Source organism: Miniopterus natalensis, chromosome 1, assembly GCF_054644295.1.
Source record: "Miniopterus natalensis isolate mMinNat1 chromosome 1, mMinNat1.hap1, whole genome shotgun sequence".
In the NCBI taxonomy this organism is placed as follows: Eukaryota; Metazoa; Chordata; class Mammalia; order Chiroptera; family Miniopteridae; genus Miniopterus; species Miniopterus natalensis.
This window is the reverse complement of record NC_142081.1, coordinates 170,729,218-170,743,744: the sequence shown is the minus strand read 5'-3', so window position 1 is coordinate 170,743,744 and position 14,527 is coordinate 170,729,218. Positions and strand designations below refer to the sequence as shown.

Sequence of the window (14,527 nt, the reverse complement as noted above, 5' to 3'; positions counted from 1 at the left end):
CTTCAGTATAGTCACAGGAGTGAGACTAGGCGAGACAGGAATTTCACAAAACCTGTCCTATATTTATTTATTCTCCCTTCTAGCGGTTTAGTTGAGCTAAATGTATTTGGTGGTGTTTACTGCCATCCAGTGGAAATGAATTGACATTATAACAATTGCCTCATTTATATGTAGTTTTCAAAGTGCTCTCATTTTATCTATACAGTCACTTATGAAATAGACACTGTTATTCCAATTTGTTTTAATTTTTTAGAACACTTCGTATCATTGAGCTTATTGTGATCCAGGCACTATATATGATCTTATTTATCCCCCATAACGATCTTATGTGATACATAGGTATTGTCTGCGCTGTTATTCCATTTACAGAAGAGGAAGCTAAGGCTTAAAGAATTTAAGAAACATACTCAAACTCCAATAGCTTATAAGAGGGAGTATCAGGGTTCAAACCCAGGCACAAATCACTAACATAAGTTATCATCATCTTTTTCTTCTTCATTATGATCTTCACTATCACAAAGCATTGTGATTATATGCCAGGCATTTTCCTAAACCCTTTACAGGTATTATAATCATTTAATCTTTGCCACGACTCTTACATTGTTAATTATAGTCACCATACTGTCCATTAGGTCCCCAGAACTTGTTCATCTTATAAATGGAAGTTTGTACCCTTTGACCAACATCTCCCCATTTCCCCTACCCCACCCCCAACCCCTGGGAAACACCCTTCTATTATCTGTTCCTATGAGTCTGACTTTTTTCAGATTCTACATATAAGTGAGATCATACAGTATTTGTCTTTTTCTGTGTTGTTGAGGCCATGACGGAAACATGTCAAGGGGAAAAAAATCAACAGCAATACATGCTAAGAGGCTAAGCAGGCACAGCTGGTTTCTCAATGAAGAGGCTGCTGATGAATGCAGTGAGTGCAGTTCCTGTGAGCACAGTAACCATCTCGTCTTGATTTAGAATCCATAAGATGGTCAGAATACTGATGGAGACTGAAAGCGGATTCATAATGCGGGAGAATAGAAATGGAACTAGTCATTCTTTTTCTAGAAAGACAGAGAAAAAACAGTACCTAAGGCCGATGACAGGGGCAAGTGAGAGAAAGTGAGGTGAGGAAGGGGACGGATTATGGGGACCCTTCTTTAGCTTGGTTTTACAAGGGTGAAACCCAAGTCTATGATTTTGATGTTGGCAACGGGAAGGGCACCAGGTGTTAGGCCGGTAGGGTTGGACTGGGCCTGGGTTCAGCAAGCTCAGTACTTGAGTTCTGGCTAGAAAATAATTCAGAGCCAAGACGATGACTATTATAAAATCACAGAGGTAGAAAAAGTAGTTCCTAGAAGAAATGGGATTAAGAAACAAGTTATAGAAGTAAAGGAAGGGCCCTTGAAACTTGAAAATGAGGAAGCTAATGGTAACATGCCTGGGACTGGGTGCGGGGGGGGGGGGGGGGGGGGGGAGCTAGGGTGTGCTCCAGGGAGGGATAGCTGACTGGGTCCTCCATCCTAAAGGTTTTAAGGTTGGAGATTTTAGGGGAGGTCCCAGGGGAAGATCTCAGTAGAATTCAGCAGTTTTCCAGGTATGTCCTTTCAGAGTCTAAGTATCCACTGATTGATTGGTCAGCACCAGGGCAGGGGCTGGTTTTGTTGCTTTTCTGGGCCTGGAGCTAAAATACATCTGAGGCCTAGATGTTATCTCCAGGGAGGAAAGGCCAGGGGGTCCAAAGGCATGACCAGTGATATTCTAGGGGAGGAAAGGCTACCCTGGGGGCGAGTTCCCACCCTACAGTTGTCCTTTACTAGGTACCTGGGGCTTTCCGCCCTGGTGAACTTCATACCTGGCTCCTTGTCCTTGCTCCGCTCAAGTCAGTCTAACTGCCTGCCATAATTTATGCAGAAATTATGTGAGGGGGAAGTCGGCCCAGAGAATACAAGCAACTTCTCTCCTAAATATACAAACATGTGTGATGAATGTCAACTGTGTGGCTGCTCCAAGAATAAATATGACACAGTCTCGTTTCCAGGATCTCGTAGTCCTGAGTACTAAGGGACCTGTGTTCCTCTTCCCTGAAACCTTGAGAAGGTAGTAAACTGAGCATGGGTTAGTGATGAGCAATCTTTTCTATGTGAGCCCAATTCAGGAAAGCTTATACATATATATGTATAAATGGTCCCTGGTTTTCTTTGCAATTATGTTTAAGCATTCTTTCTTTCTGTCACTGAGGGACTCCATTTTTAGGCTAAAATTCCACAAACAACATCACTGCTGGCACCAGCTGCCGCATAAGGTGAAAACACCCAGACTTTGAAGAGATGTTAAGTGAGATAACACTATGTGGGCATGGTGAAGGGGTCAAGACACAGAGGCAAGGAAGAGATTCGGCATCAGAATGGCGTCCCAGACCAGGAACCACCACAAAAACTCTGGTCCTTCTGATGGCACCCGGGAGCGCAGGGCCGCTGTGGGTGCAGCGACAATGCGCAGGGCCTGAAGGAAGGGGGCAGGGATGCAGATGCAAAAGAGAAACCTCATCCTCCCCTATCTCCTCTCAGCCTAAAAACAATTCATAGAGAATAAAGTATTCCAGCCACACCCAGCCCATCCTCTGGATGAGCTCAGCAACCCATTAAGTGGCTATAGAGATTTCTGGAAGAGTTGAAGGTCAATTCTCTTCCAATTCTGGTCCTGAAAGGTAACTATTGTCCCCCTCGGGTCTCATTCATATGCAAATATTTTGAAGTACAGCAATCAAAGAGCCAACCCTGGGGAGTAAACAAGTTTAAGACTAGCAACCAAGACGCTTGCTCTCCTCCCAGCTTTAAAAGGGCCAATGGCAAGAAGAATCTACTTGGCTTTCTGGAGGCTCACCCCACCTACCCTTGGGCCAAGGCCTCCTCTGCTCTCAGGGGCCTTCTTCCTCCCTGGGGCAGTCTGAGCCATCTTACAGCGGCCTGGCCCAAATAAAGCAAGAACCATGCCACTTGCTTCCCTCCAGGATGAGTGCTTCCACAGGCAAAGATGGTGCGCTCAGCAGCGGCTCTACTAGAGTGACCTGCTAACGGTCCCGTCCAATAGGAAGCCCAGCTACTTACCCGCCTTCAACCATTTTCTGGCACCTTAATAATTAAGACTCACGCACCTCAGCAAAGCGGTTTTAAAAACTTTTATGTTTTCTTGAAACTTTCCTGCCTCCTGCCACTGCCTCAACCTGGGTGAGCTTCCTCCCCTCAGCCTCTGCCCCAGCCTCCTAAGCTCACCTTCTCCTAAGCTCCAGAAGCCTGCTTGCCAACAGGCACAGCCCCTGCCAAGCCTTGGCCCTTCCGAGAAGTGTGTCTGAAATGTCACATTCTCCAAAAGACACACCTAGCTCTCATGAATGACTTCTTTCTCTTCACTTCTATGGTTAAAGTTGTAAAAGTCCTCACTCACCCTCATTCAGAAAATATTTATGAAGGCTTACTGCGAGCCTGGAGATCTTGTAAGGTGCGCCAACAGTTCCAGGATGGGTAAAGCGGACAGTCCTGTTCCCAAGGAGCTCGCAGTTCAGTGAGGGAAGACAACACGTAAGCACATTATATGGTAGGTAGGTTTAGGATGGTTCCCAAGTACCATGGAAAAGCAACCCAGACTTGAGGGGGGGTGTCCTGGAAAGGCTTTCAGGAAGAGGAACGGGGAAGGGTACTTCAGGCAGGTGAGTGTACTGGCAAAGGCCTAGAGAGAGGGGCTGTGGCCTAGGTAAGGATCACCAGTAAGTCAGCTGGGCTGCAGGGTAAGGTGAGTCAGGGCAAGGGGAAGGTAGGATGAGGCTGGAGTGGAGAGCAGGGGTCAGAGCATGAAGGACCTTTTGAGCCATACTAAGGGCCATTTAAGGAAATTATTCTGTATAGTGTGGTGAATGCATTCGTTGGGGCAGGTGGTTGTAAGAACGAAGGTGCTTCGCACAGGTTCTGACATACTTAGAAAGTGCACAAGGATTTCTGTCATGAGGAGGCAGCTAGAGGTTATCTAGGCTGTGAGGTTTCCCAGATGAAAGATGAGAGATGACTGAGGCAGAAGCTAAACAGATGACTGTCTTCAGAGTATTTGTCTTCATTTTTTGTGTGCCTGGTCTCTCCTCCATTGAAATGGAGACCATGAGATGGAATTTTTGTCTTCTTTACTGCTTAGTATAAGCCCAAGACTTATAATAGTGCTTAGATCCTAAGAGGCACTCAATAAATATGTGAATGAAGGAATGAGAGCAGCTGGCATATGATTTGACAGGTGACTGATTGGGGTGGGGGGTGAGGTCGAGGGAGGCAGAATTTGCCACAATCCCTGCCCTAATGTCACCACCCTGAAATAAAGCACCCTCGGATATAGTGACTGTGTTAGTTCCCTATTGCTGCAGTAACAAATTACCACAAACTTAGAGGCTTAAAAAAACTCAAAATTTTCTTTTATACTTCTGGAGGTCAGAAGTCCAAAATCATTTATTGAGCTAAAGGCAATGTGTCTGCAGGGCTGGGTCTTTCTGGGGACCTAGGAGAGAGTACATTTTCTTGCCTTTCCCAACTTCAGGCCACCTGCGTTCCTTGACTCCTGACTCCTTTCTCAAATCACTGCAACCTCTTCCTCAGGCCTCCTGTTTGCTCTTCTGTACTCACGTCCCCTCTGCTTCTCACTGATAAGGACACTTGTGATTACATTTAGTGCCCACCTGGATAATCCGGGATCATCTCTGCCTTTCAAAATCTTCTATTTATATTGATTGTCACCAGTAATTGAAAAAAATTTGAGGAGAAGGAAACAAGATGGCGGCACCGGTAACAGCTGCACCCGCCGCCTCCCACCAAAATTACAACTAAATACAGAACCACCATCACCCAGAGCCTCCTGAGATCTGGCTGCACAGAAGCCCCACAACCAGGGAGCTGAGGAAGCACCGAGACCAGGAGGAGGGGCGGAGACACGGGAGGGTCGGGGCTGAATCCCGGAGATGCAGCCGCAGGCCCACACCCGGTGCCGTGGTTGAAACCCAGGAGGGAATCTCCGAGGTGGAGGTTTCCTGGAGGAGGGAAGGGTCCCAGCCCCACATCGGATCACCAGCCCAGGGCTCCAGGGCCAGGAAGAGACGTCCCCACACCTTTGGGCTGTGAAACCAGCGGGGACTGTGGCTGAGGGTCCCAGAGGCTGCGGAAGCCCCAGCAGCTCCTCTAAAGGGCCCGGCACGGACTCACTCGGACGCTCCCTCTGAGCCCAGCGCCGGGCAGCAGCCTGAAAGGACCCGGGATACTCGGGAGGAACTAACCTGCCTGAGATCCAGGTGAGAGCTGGAGGGGCGGCTTCGTCCCAGGCAGAAGGGCTGGCGGAGGCCATGGCTCCTTTGGTGAGTCCTCCTCGAAGGCGCCATATTTGAGTCACCAGCATCTGAGTCCCACCTTTGGCCCCGCCCCATGATTCCCAGAGGCCCCGCCCCTCCCCACCTGCAGCTCATCCAGGCCAATTCCAGGGGCTTTTCTATGCAAGTGGCCTCTCGAGCCTCATGCTCAGGACTCTCCTAAAATCTCTCAAACAGGCAGCAGCAGGCCCCGCGCAGCTTGATAAGGGGCCCCAGGCCTGGCACTAGCGGCAGCTGCATTGGCTCAGAGCTGGGCCTCTCCTGGGCACCTCCAAGCCCAGCATAAGTAGCAGCCAACTACAGTTTGCTGTGTAGCTCATGCTGGGTGGCCCTGGACAAGGCACTGGCACAGGCTGACTCTGCACCTCCCCGGAGGCCCCAGAGACAGTGCACCTGGTGGTCAGCTTCGACCACGCTGGATTACAACCCTGCCACAGCCACGAGTGACACACTCAAGGAGCACACTTGGTGAACACCAAAGCTCCACTGAAGTAAATCCTGCTCCATAGGGGTGTCTCCAGCACAGCAGCTCTCTGGCTGTAGTTGCAACTAGTCCTCACAGCTGACTGGTCTGGGGGTCAATTCCTCCCAGTGATGCCAACAGCAACCAAGGCTCAACTACAACAGGACAGTGCACACAGCCCACACAGGGGAGCACCTAGAAGGCCCAGCTCAGGTGACTAGGGAGGCTGAACCACTGGACCCTACAGGACACCTACTACACAAAGCTCCTCTACCAATTCCAGGAGACATAGCAGCTCTACCTAATACATAGAAACAAACACTTGGAAGCAGCCAAAATGTCGAGGCAAAGAAACATGTCACAAAGGAAAGAACAGAAGAAATCTCTAGAAGAGGAACTAAATGAAATAGATCCAAGCAAGTTATCAGATACAGAGTTAAGAATTTTGTTTATAAGTATGCTCAGCCATATTAGTAAGAGTATTACCAAAACAACTGAGACCAATTTGAAGTGAAGGCTACACGAACTGAAATGAAGAATAATTTACAACAGTAGAGTAGAGGAAGCTGAGAATCAAATCAGCAATCTGGAACATGAGGAAACAAAAAACACCCAACCAGAAGAACAAAAAGAAAAAAGAATCCAGAAATATGAAAATAGTATAAGGAGCCTCTGGGACAAGCAGCCCAACGTTTGCATTATGGGGGTGCCAAAAAGGGAAGAAAGAGAGCAAAAATTTGAAAACCTATTTGAAAAAATAATGACAGAAAACTTCCTCTACCTGGGGAAAGAAATAGACTTACAAGTCCAGGAAGCACAGAGGGTCCCAAACAAAAGGAACCCAAAGAGGCCCACAGCAAGACACATCATAATTAAAATGCCAAAGGTTAAAGACAAAGAGAATCTTAAAAGCAGCAAGAGAAAAGCAATTAGTTACCTACAAAGGAGCACCCATGTGACTGTCAGCTGATTTCTCAGCAAAAACTTTTCAGGCCAGAAGGGAGTGGCAAGAAATATTCAAAGTGATGAAAAACAAGGAACTACAACCAGGATTGCTCTACCCAGCAAAGCTATCATTTAGAACTGAAAGTCAGATAAAGAGCTTCACAGATAAGAAAAAGCTAAAGGAGTTCATCATCACCAGACCAGTACTACAGGAAATGTTGAAGTCTTTAAGAAGAAGCTAATGAACAAGACACTGACGGACTAAATAGATCCGAGACGTTGACACAGGCAACAGATGATCATATTTCAGAGGAAAGAGGGAAGGGGGGGTGGAGGGGGGGAAGAGATTAACCCAAGAAGTTATATGCATCTATGCATAACCCATGGACACAGTCAATAACAGGGTGAAGGCCTGGAGAGGGGGTGAGAGTGAGGTGGAGGGGGTCAATTGGGGGGGAAAATGGGACACCTGTAATACTTTCAACAGTAAAGATAAATTTTTTAAATTGATTTTTAATTTTAATTTTCTATTTAATCACATCTACAAAGTCCCTTTTGCCATATAAGGTGACAATCCCAGGTTCTGGACATTAAGATATGGGTATTTTGGGGAGCCATTATTCAGTCTACCACAGTGACCAGCACATGAGGTAGCTACTGGGTATTTCAGTGAGGCTGCTTTGAGGTTGGTAGAACTGAACCTTTTCACTTGAGAAGCAGGGAAACATAGTGTTTAGGAGCTCAATCTGGAGCCAGGCTGCCCAAATTCAAATCTGCTATTCACTAGCTGTGACCTTGGGTAAGTTTCTTAACTTCTCTGAGGCTCAGTTTTCCTCATCTTTAAAATGGAGATAATAATAACTGCCTCCTATGGTTGCTGGGATGAGTTAATACATGAAAAGCATGCCAGTCACACAGTAAGCCCTTAGGAAGTGTTAACCAGCTGGGATAGCTCGCAGAGAAAACCCAGGGATTCCCTGATCTCACCTCTCAACATGAGGCTGTGTCAGCCACTCAGCCCTGAGGAAGCAAACTACACTGGGAATCTGCAGTCTTCTCATGGTGGTCTCAGCCTCATCCCTTCCCTGTGAACCTGACCTCCCTGTTTGGGTCCTGGTCTCAGAGCAAAATCCAACCCACCTACCACCCCCCTGCCCCAACCATTTCGCAGTTAAGGAGCCCTTCCTCATCCTCTCCCTGACCCAGGAAGTCCACGCTCAGTTTCCCCACAGAGCACCCCTTGTCCCGAATTGGACAGGAGAGAATAGGACAAAATAACTGGATGACCTCTTGAGTCAGGAGTTGACATGGAGCTGAGGTCACTGTGGATCTGTGCCCTTTGTTTAAGAGCAAAAACACTTGCCAGTGTCATCATTGCTGTGCAATGCAAGGTCAATACCGGTTAGGACATACAACCTTTGACACAGGGAGGTCCCACCCTCTGTCCCACCCCCACATTAGTACTTGAGATTAGCAAACCAGGGCCCCAGGGCCCTTCCCTGTGGAAAGTGAGGCCCTGAGGTCCCAGCCTGCAGGCAGGACTCTCTCAGCACAGCCACAGGTATGGAATGTTAGAATCCTCAGGTGTGCATTATGTAGGAGAGACAATGACTTGGAGGTGGTGAAGCAGGACTCTACATTGCTACTCAGACTCTCCAATTGAATCTCTCTTCAGTATCAACATCTTCCAATTTTAGATCATCTTTCTGTAAGTTCCCTAAGAGCAAAGGGGAAAAGGAGCCCCCATTTTCATATTTCCCTTCTCAGTTTGTAGTAAGAATTTTCTAATCCTGGCAAATTACTTCTCTGAGCCTTAGTTTCCTCATGTATAAAATAATTTTTTTAAAAGCCAACACTAAAATAACACTGTTTGCTAGGTGCTGACCTAAGCACTTTCCATATTTAAATTCATATAATCCTCACAACAACCCTAAATTATAGGAACTGTTATCTCCATTTTACAGACAGGAAAATTGAGGACCAGAGACCAAGATTCACTGCAGGAGCAGTCTGGCTAGGAAGCTGCTGTTGACACCTCTGCTGTGGGACATTCAGGGCAGCCACTTTGAAGAATCGTTTCTCAACCATACTTACACGTTTAGGTCACTAAATCCCAGGTCATTCCTGGATAGGCTGAGCCTGGGTCATGTGCTCACATGTGCCCAGATTCATCAGGAATTGAGAACAGACCTTATCTGGCTCCTTTCAACACACCCTGTCCCCTGTCTTCAGTCCCCTCTCCTCTGTCATTTATCCCTGTGCTATGTCCCTGTCCTCTGTCCTTTGTCCTGTCCCCTGTCCCTGTCTTCTGTCCCCTGTCTTTGTTCCTCTGTCCCCTATCCCTGTCTCCTGTCCCCTGTCCTCTGTCCCCTGTTCCTGTCCCACCTCCATGATGGTGGCTGAGCCATACCTTCAACCAAAGTGCAAACAATAGGTGACTTGCCCCGTATTAGTTTTCATTGCTGTGTAACAAGTTACCCCAAATCATAGCAACATAAAACAATAAATATTATCTTACTGTTTCTGTAGATCAGAAATCTAGATACAGTTTGGCTGGGTCCTTTGGCTCAGGATCTCTCATGAAGGAACAGTTATGTTGTCAAGTCAGGAGTACAGTCATCTCAAGGCTCAGCTAGGTGAGGATCCACTTCCAATTTCACTCACGTCGCTGTTGGCAGCCTCAGGTCTTTACTGGCTGTTAGCCAGAGTCATCAGTTCCTTCCCACATAGGCCCTCTCCATAGGGCTGCTTGCACCATGCAGCTGGCTTCCCCTGGGGCGGGGGGAATAGAGGGGTAGTAAATGCCTTCTCAATGCAATACTTAGGAAGAGAGTAGAAAAGAGCAGAAAGAAAGAATTAGGGTGGGAGGCAAGGGCAACCCAAAGGACTGGTGAAATGGCTTGAACATCAATGTTTTTCTTTTGTTTTTCCATATGTTAGGCGGGTAGATTCCATATGGAAACGAATTATAACTTAAAACTAAAGGAAAAATAGTCAAAGTTCAGGAATCCACCATGTAGCAAGAAATGAACAAATCCTCAATCTGAAAAACATGCAAGTATAATTTTAAAATGGATAAAACTGAAGAAGTCTAACAATTGCCATGAAACACAAGATCCTTGGAACGGATGGAAATCATCGATGATATTATGCAGGTAGAGAAAGGAAAGTTTACCCCTGGAAAAGATGAGTCAGTTTGAAGCCTAGAAGGTTGTGCATACATTTCACTGAAGAAACGTTGTATCTCCTGTTTCAAACTTAGGGCTCACAATTAAAAATGTTTTGGAGAACTATCTGTGTGTATAGAATTATTTCCCATGTACCCTGAGAACTGTGCACTAGTAGCTTTCAAACCCTTTTGACCTGGACAAAGAGAAAGAAATACATTTTACACAGCAACTAATGTGCACCCACTCAAACACACAAGTACAAGTTTTATGAAAACGTGCTTAACCTTATGTACTACGCACTCAGACTTTTATATTCTTTTGTATGTCATTTTAAAATTCTGGTCAAGATCCACTACACAGATTTCATGAACCATTAATAAGTTGTGACATACAGGTTAAAAAATACTGCTCTGAAGGTCCGGCAAAGATGAACAGCCAAGATGTGTGACTTCACCAAGAACGAGACCGCAGAATTCAAGGAGGCCTTCCAGCTGTTTGACAGAACAGAGGATGGCAAGATTGCATACAGCCAGTACATGATGAGGTCCCCGGGCCAGAACCCCACCCACGCCGAGGTGCCCAAAGTCCTGGGGAACCCCAAGAGTGATGAGATGAATGTGAAGCTGTTGGACTTTGAGCACTTCCTGCCCGTGCTGCAGACTGTGGCCAAGAGCAAGGACCAGGGCACCAATGAGGACTGTGTCGAAGGCCTTAGGGTGTTTGGCAGGGAGGGGAATGGCACTGTCTTGGGTGCTGAGATCATACATGTTCTAGCCACACTGAGTGAGAAGGTGACAGAGGAAGATGTAGGGATCCTAGTGGCAGGGCACGAGGACAGCAATGGTTGTATCAACTATGAAGAGCTCATTTGTTTGGGGCTGAGTGGCTGAAGGCATTCCTAGTGTGCCCGGAGCGCTGTGCCTGCTCTTGCATGAGACTGTGTATTAGCCCCAAGGCTTCCTAGGTTCTGTTCCCACAGAACTCTTCCCAAGGACATATAAGATACTCACATTAATAAGGCGGTTTGTTTTTCTCTTGTTAGTCTGTCCTTTGTTACAGAGGTCCCTACTGAGAACTTAGAAGCAAAAAGCTTTTTTTCCCTCCCCTATAGTAACCTCATGACAGAAGTTTCTACCCATCACTATTGCCAAATTCTCTTCACTAGAAGTGAATCATCAAGTCCAGCCCATACGTAAGGGGGAAAGATTGCCCAAGGGTGTGAACGCCAGGAAGCAGGGGTCACTAGGAGCCGGGAGAACCGCCCACCACACTTGTCAACAGTGGGTCCTGGGGTGGTTCAGCATTCATTCCCACGTGCACAGAATGGCATAAATATTGAGTTGGCTGATGTGCCTGTTCCCAGCTGAGGTTAAATAAGGCAACAATCTACCTTCTTATTTTAGCTTTCATACTATAAGCAAGTGCCCTTTGCACAGTCAATTTAGTGCCACATTTTCCACATTTTAGTGTTTTTGGTTGGTAATTTTGCTGTTTATGCTCCCCCTCCCCCACATTAAGTGCTGAAGTATTGCCTTGTGTTTCTACCTGCAAGAAGGTTGGATGGGCCTTAAGGAGAAAATACACATGCTAGATGAGCTTTATTCGGGCATGAGTTATAGCGCTGTTGGACATGAGTTCAATGCTAACCAATTAAATAAGATCCCTTTAAACACAAACACCAAGAACACAAAGTTATGTATTGACTGTTTGACAAAAATACTGTGACCAGGCTCCCAGGAAACTAATCCTGTATTATCCCGAGGGTCAGTGGTTCAGTATTTGCTAATTTGGTGTTTGTGGCAACTTAATAGAACATAACTACTGCAAATAACATAAATCAGCTGTATCCGTGTTTGCATTGGACGCTATGACTTTAGTTCCGAGCTGGGCTTTATGTGCATCTCAGAATTCTGATATGTACAGTGTACATGTTGTTAAGCTATATTATCTGTCACCTCCAAACCCAGAAAGAATTGCTTTCCAAGTACCTTGAGTCCTATTGCTAGTGCTTTTCAAACCTCCTTGCTGAGCTTTGTAAAGTGGGGCTGGAACTCTACAAACTACATTCCTTCTTTGTCATCTGGATGCTGTTAGATTCTGCTGATAGGGGACATTAGAGGGAGACTCGAAGGCAAGAGGAGGAAGCAGGAACTTTGCCAGTAATGCCTCTGCCCTGACAGGGGCAAGAGCAGCTGGTCATAGCCTCTAGTTTCTTTTCGATGCTTCGTGAACCAGTCCCACTGTACCCCTCAGAGGCCCGAGTCTCAGTTCTGTGGGACCTCTCCTAGAGCATGGTAGCTGCTACCTGCAGGCATGACCTTGGAGTTACTTCAGTGTCCCTTTGCTTTTTCAGTCCTTTACTGTCTGCATCACCAATTTAACTTCCAAATTAAATTTTCTCTATAGAACTGTCTACTATGGTTTCTATTTTCCTGGAACCTAACCGATATGTAGAGATGCTTTAACTTTTCATTTTGAAATGATTTTAAACTTATAGAAAAGTTCTAAGAATGGTACAGAGAAATTTTGAATAACTTTTATACCCTTTACTCAAATCGACCCCCCTTTTTTTTTTTTGAGGTGAAATTCACATAATATAAAATTAACCATTTTAAAGTGAACCATTCAGTGTCAATAAGTACATTCACAATGAACCCATCACATTTTGACATTTTGCCACATTTGCTTTATAATTCACTATATGTGTACATATGAATGCATGTATAATTATTCATCACTATTTTTTGTCAACCATTTGAGATTAAGTTGTATACACATCCTTTACATGTACTTTTGAAGAACAATATTTCATATAAAACCATTGGTACATTACTTTTATCTAATATATAACCCATAATTTAATTTTATAAATTGTCCCAATAATATCCTTTATAATATTAAATTTTCCATTAGTGCAAGACCCAGTACAGGAAGATATACTGAATTTAGATGTTATGTCTGTTTAGTCTCTTTTAATGTGGAACAGTCAGCTTTTCATAACATGGACATTTTTTAAAGAATACAACTCAGTTATTAGAATGTTCTTTTTTTTTTTAATATGTTTTTATTGATTTCAGAGAGAGGAGACAGAGGGAGAGAGAGATAGAAACATCAATGATGATAGTCATGATTGGCTGCCTCCTGCACGCCCTCTACTGGAGATCAAGCCCAAAACCTGGGCATGTGCCCTGACCAGAAATCAAACCGTGACCTCCTGGTTCATAGGTCGATGCTCAACCACTGAGCCATGCTGGCCGGGATAGAATGTTCTTCAGTTTGGGTTTCCTTTTTATTAAATCTGGTTTTACATTCCCATAAGTGATTTGTGTCCTTTTCAGGGCATCACAAGATGTTTGTCGGCCTCTGATTGGCAATGTTAATTTTGATCATCCATTCAAGGTGTCATCTGGTTTCTTCACTGTATACTCTTTTGCTCCTTGCAACTGATAAACAATCTGTGGAGAGACACTTTGAGACCATAAAAATATCCAGAAATTTTGTAATATTTATCTTCTGTACAATTTGCAGTTTGGTCTTGAAGCTTCTCCTGGATTGTTATTATTATTATTATTATTATTCAGTGTTATTGTGAAGAGAGCTTTTAAATGTCCAGGTGTTTGGGTGCAACATACAACTCCACAATTTTTGTTATTTACTATTTACTTATTTATTTATTTATTTTAATCTTCACCTGAGGATGTTTTTTTCCATTGCTTTTCAGAGAGATTGGAAGAGAGAGACAGAGAGAGAGAGAGAGAGACAGAAACATCGATGTGAAAGAGACACAGTGATTGGTTGCCTCCCGCACATGCCCAGACTGGGGCCGGGGATCTAGCCTGCAACGGAGGTAAGTGCCCTTGGCCAGAATCGAACCCGGGGCCTTCAGTCTGCAGGCTGACTCTCTAACCACTCAGCAAAGCTGGCTAGGGCTATTTACTATTTCTTTCTTTCTTTCTTTTTTAAATATATTTTTATTGATTTCAGAGCAAGGAAGGGAGAAGGAGAGGGAGAGAGAGAGGAACATCAGTGAGGAGAGAATCGTCCTTGATCGGCTGCCTCCTGCACGCCCCCGACTGGGGATGGAGCCCGCAGCCCAGGCATGTGCCCTGACTGGGAATCGAACCCTGATCTCCTGGTCGATGCTCATCCTCTGAGCCACACCCGGCCGGGCTATTTACTATTTCTTTAAAGGAAAAACAAATCATATATTAAAGAAACTATTGTTTTGTTATGCATTACTTCTCAATCTTTTCAATTAAAAATTATCCTTTTAAATTCTTACTGTAGTTCAAAACACAAATGATACAAAAAGCACACAGTGAAGGGTCTCCATCTTACCAGTCACTCAGTTCTCTGAAGTAATCAATCTTACAAGTTTCTCTGTGTTCTTCTAGAGATAGTTTCTGCATATAAAGCAAAAAACATATATATCCCCACTCCCACCCGCATACAAATTGACTTTTGTCTATAGTTTCTACACTGTTCTGCACCTGGCTTTTTGATTTAGCAATATATTGTGGAGGTCATTAAATATCAAGACATTAAATATTAGCTTCC

At 45.0% G+C, this 14,527-nt stretch overlaps 1 protein-coding gene across 1 annotated transcript; it reads left to right on the top strand.

The window, feature by feature from the left end:
* Positions 1–1,593: 1,593 nt before the first annotated feature.
* LOC107533389 (myosin light polypeptide 6-like) lies at positions 1,594–10,860 on the top strand. The gene is made up of 2 exons (XM_016208069.2): positions 1,594–1,612; positions 10,406–10,860. Exons 1-2 carry the CDS (start codon positions 1,594–1,596, stop codon positions 10,858–10,860), a joined length of 474 nt encoding a protein of 157 aa, XP_016063555.2.
* Positions 10,861–14,527: the final 3,667 nt, after the last annotated feature.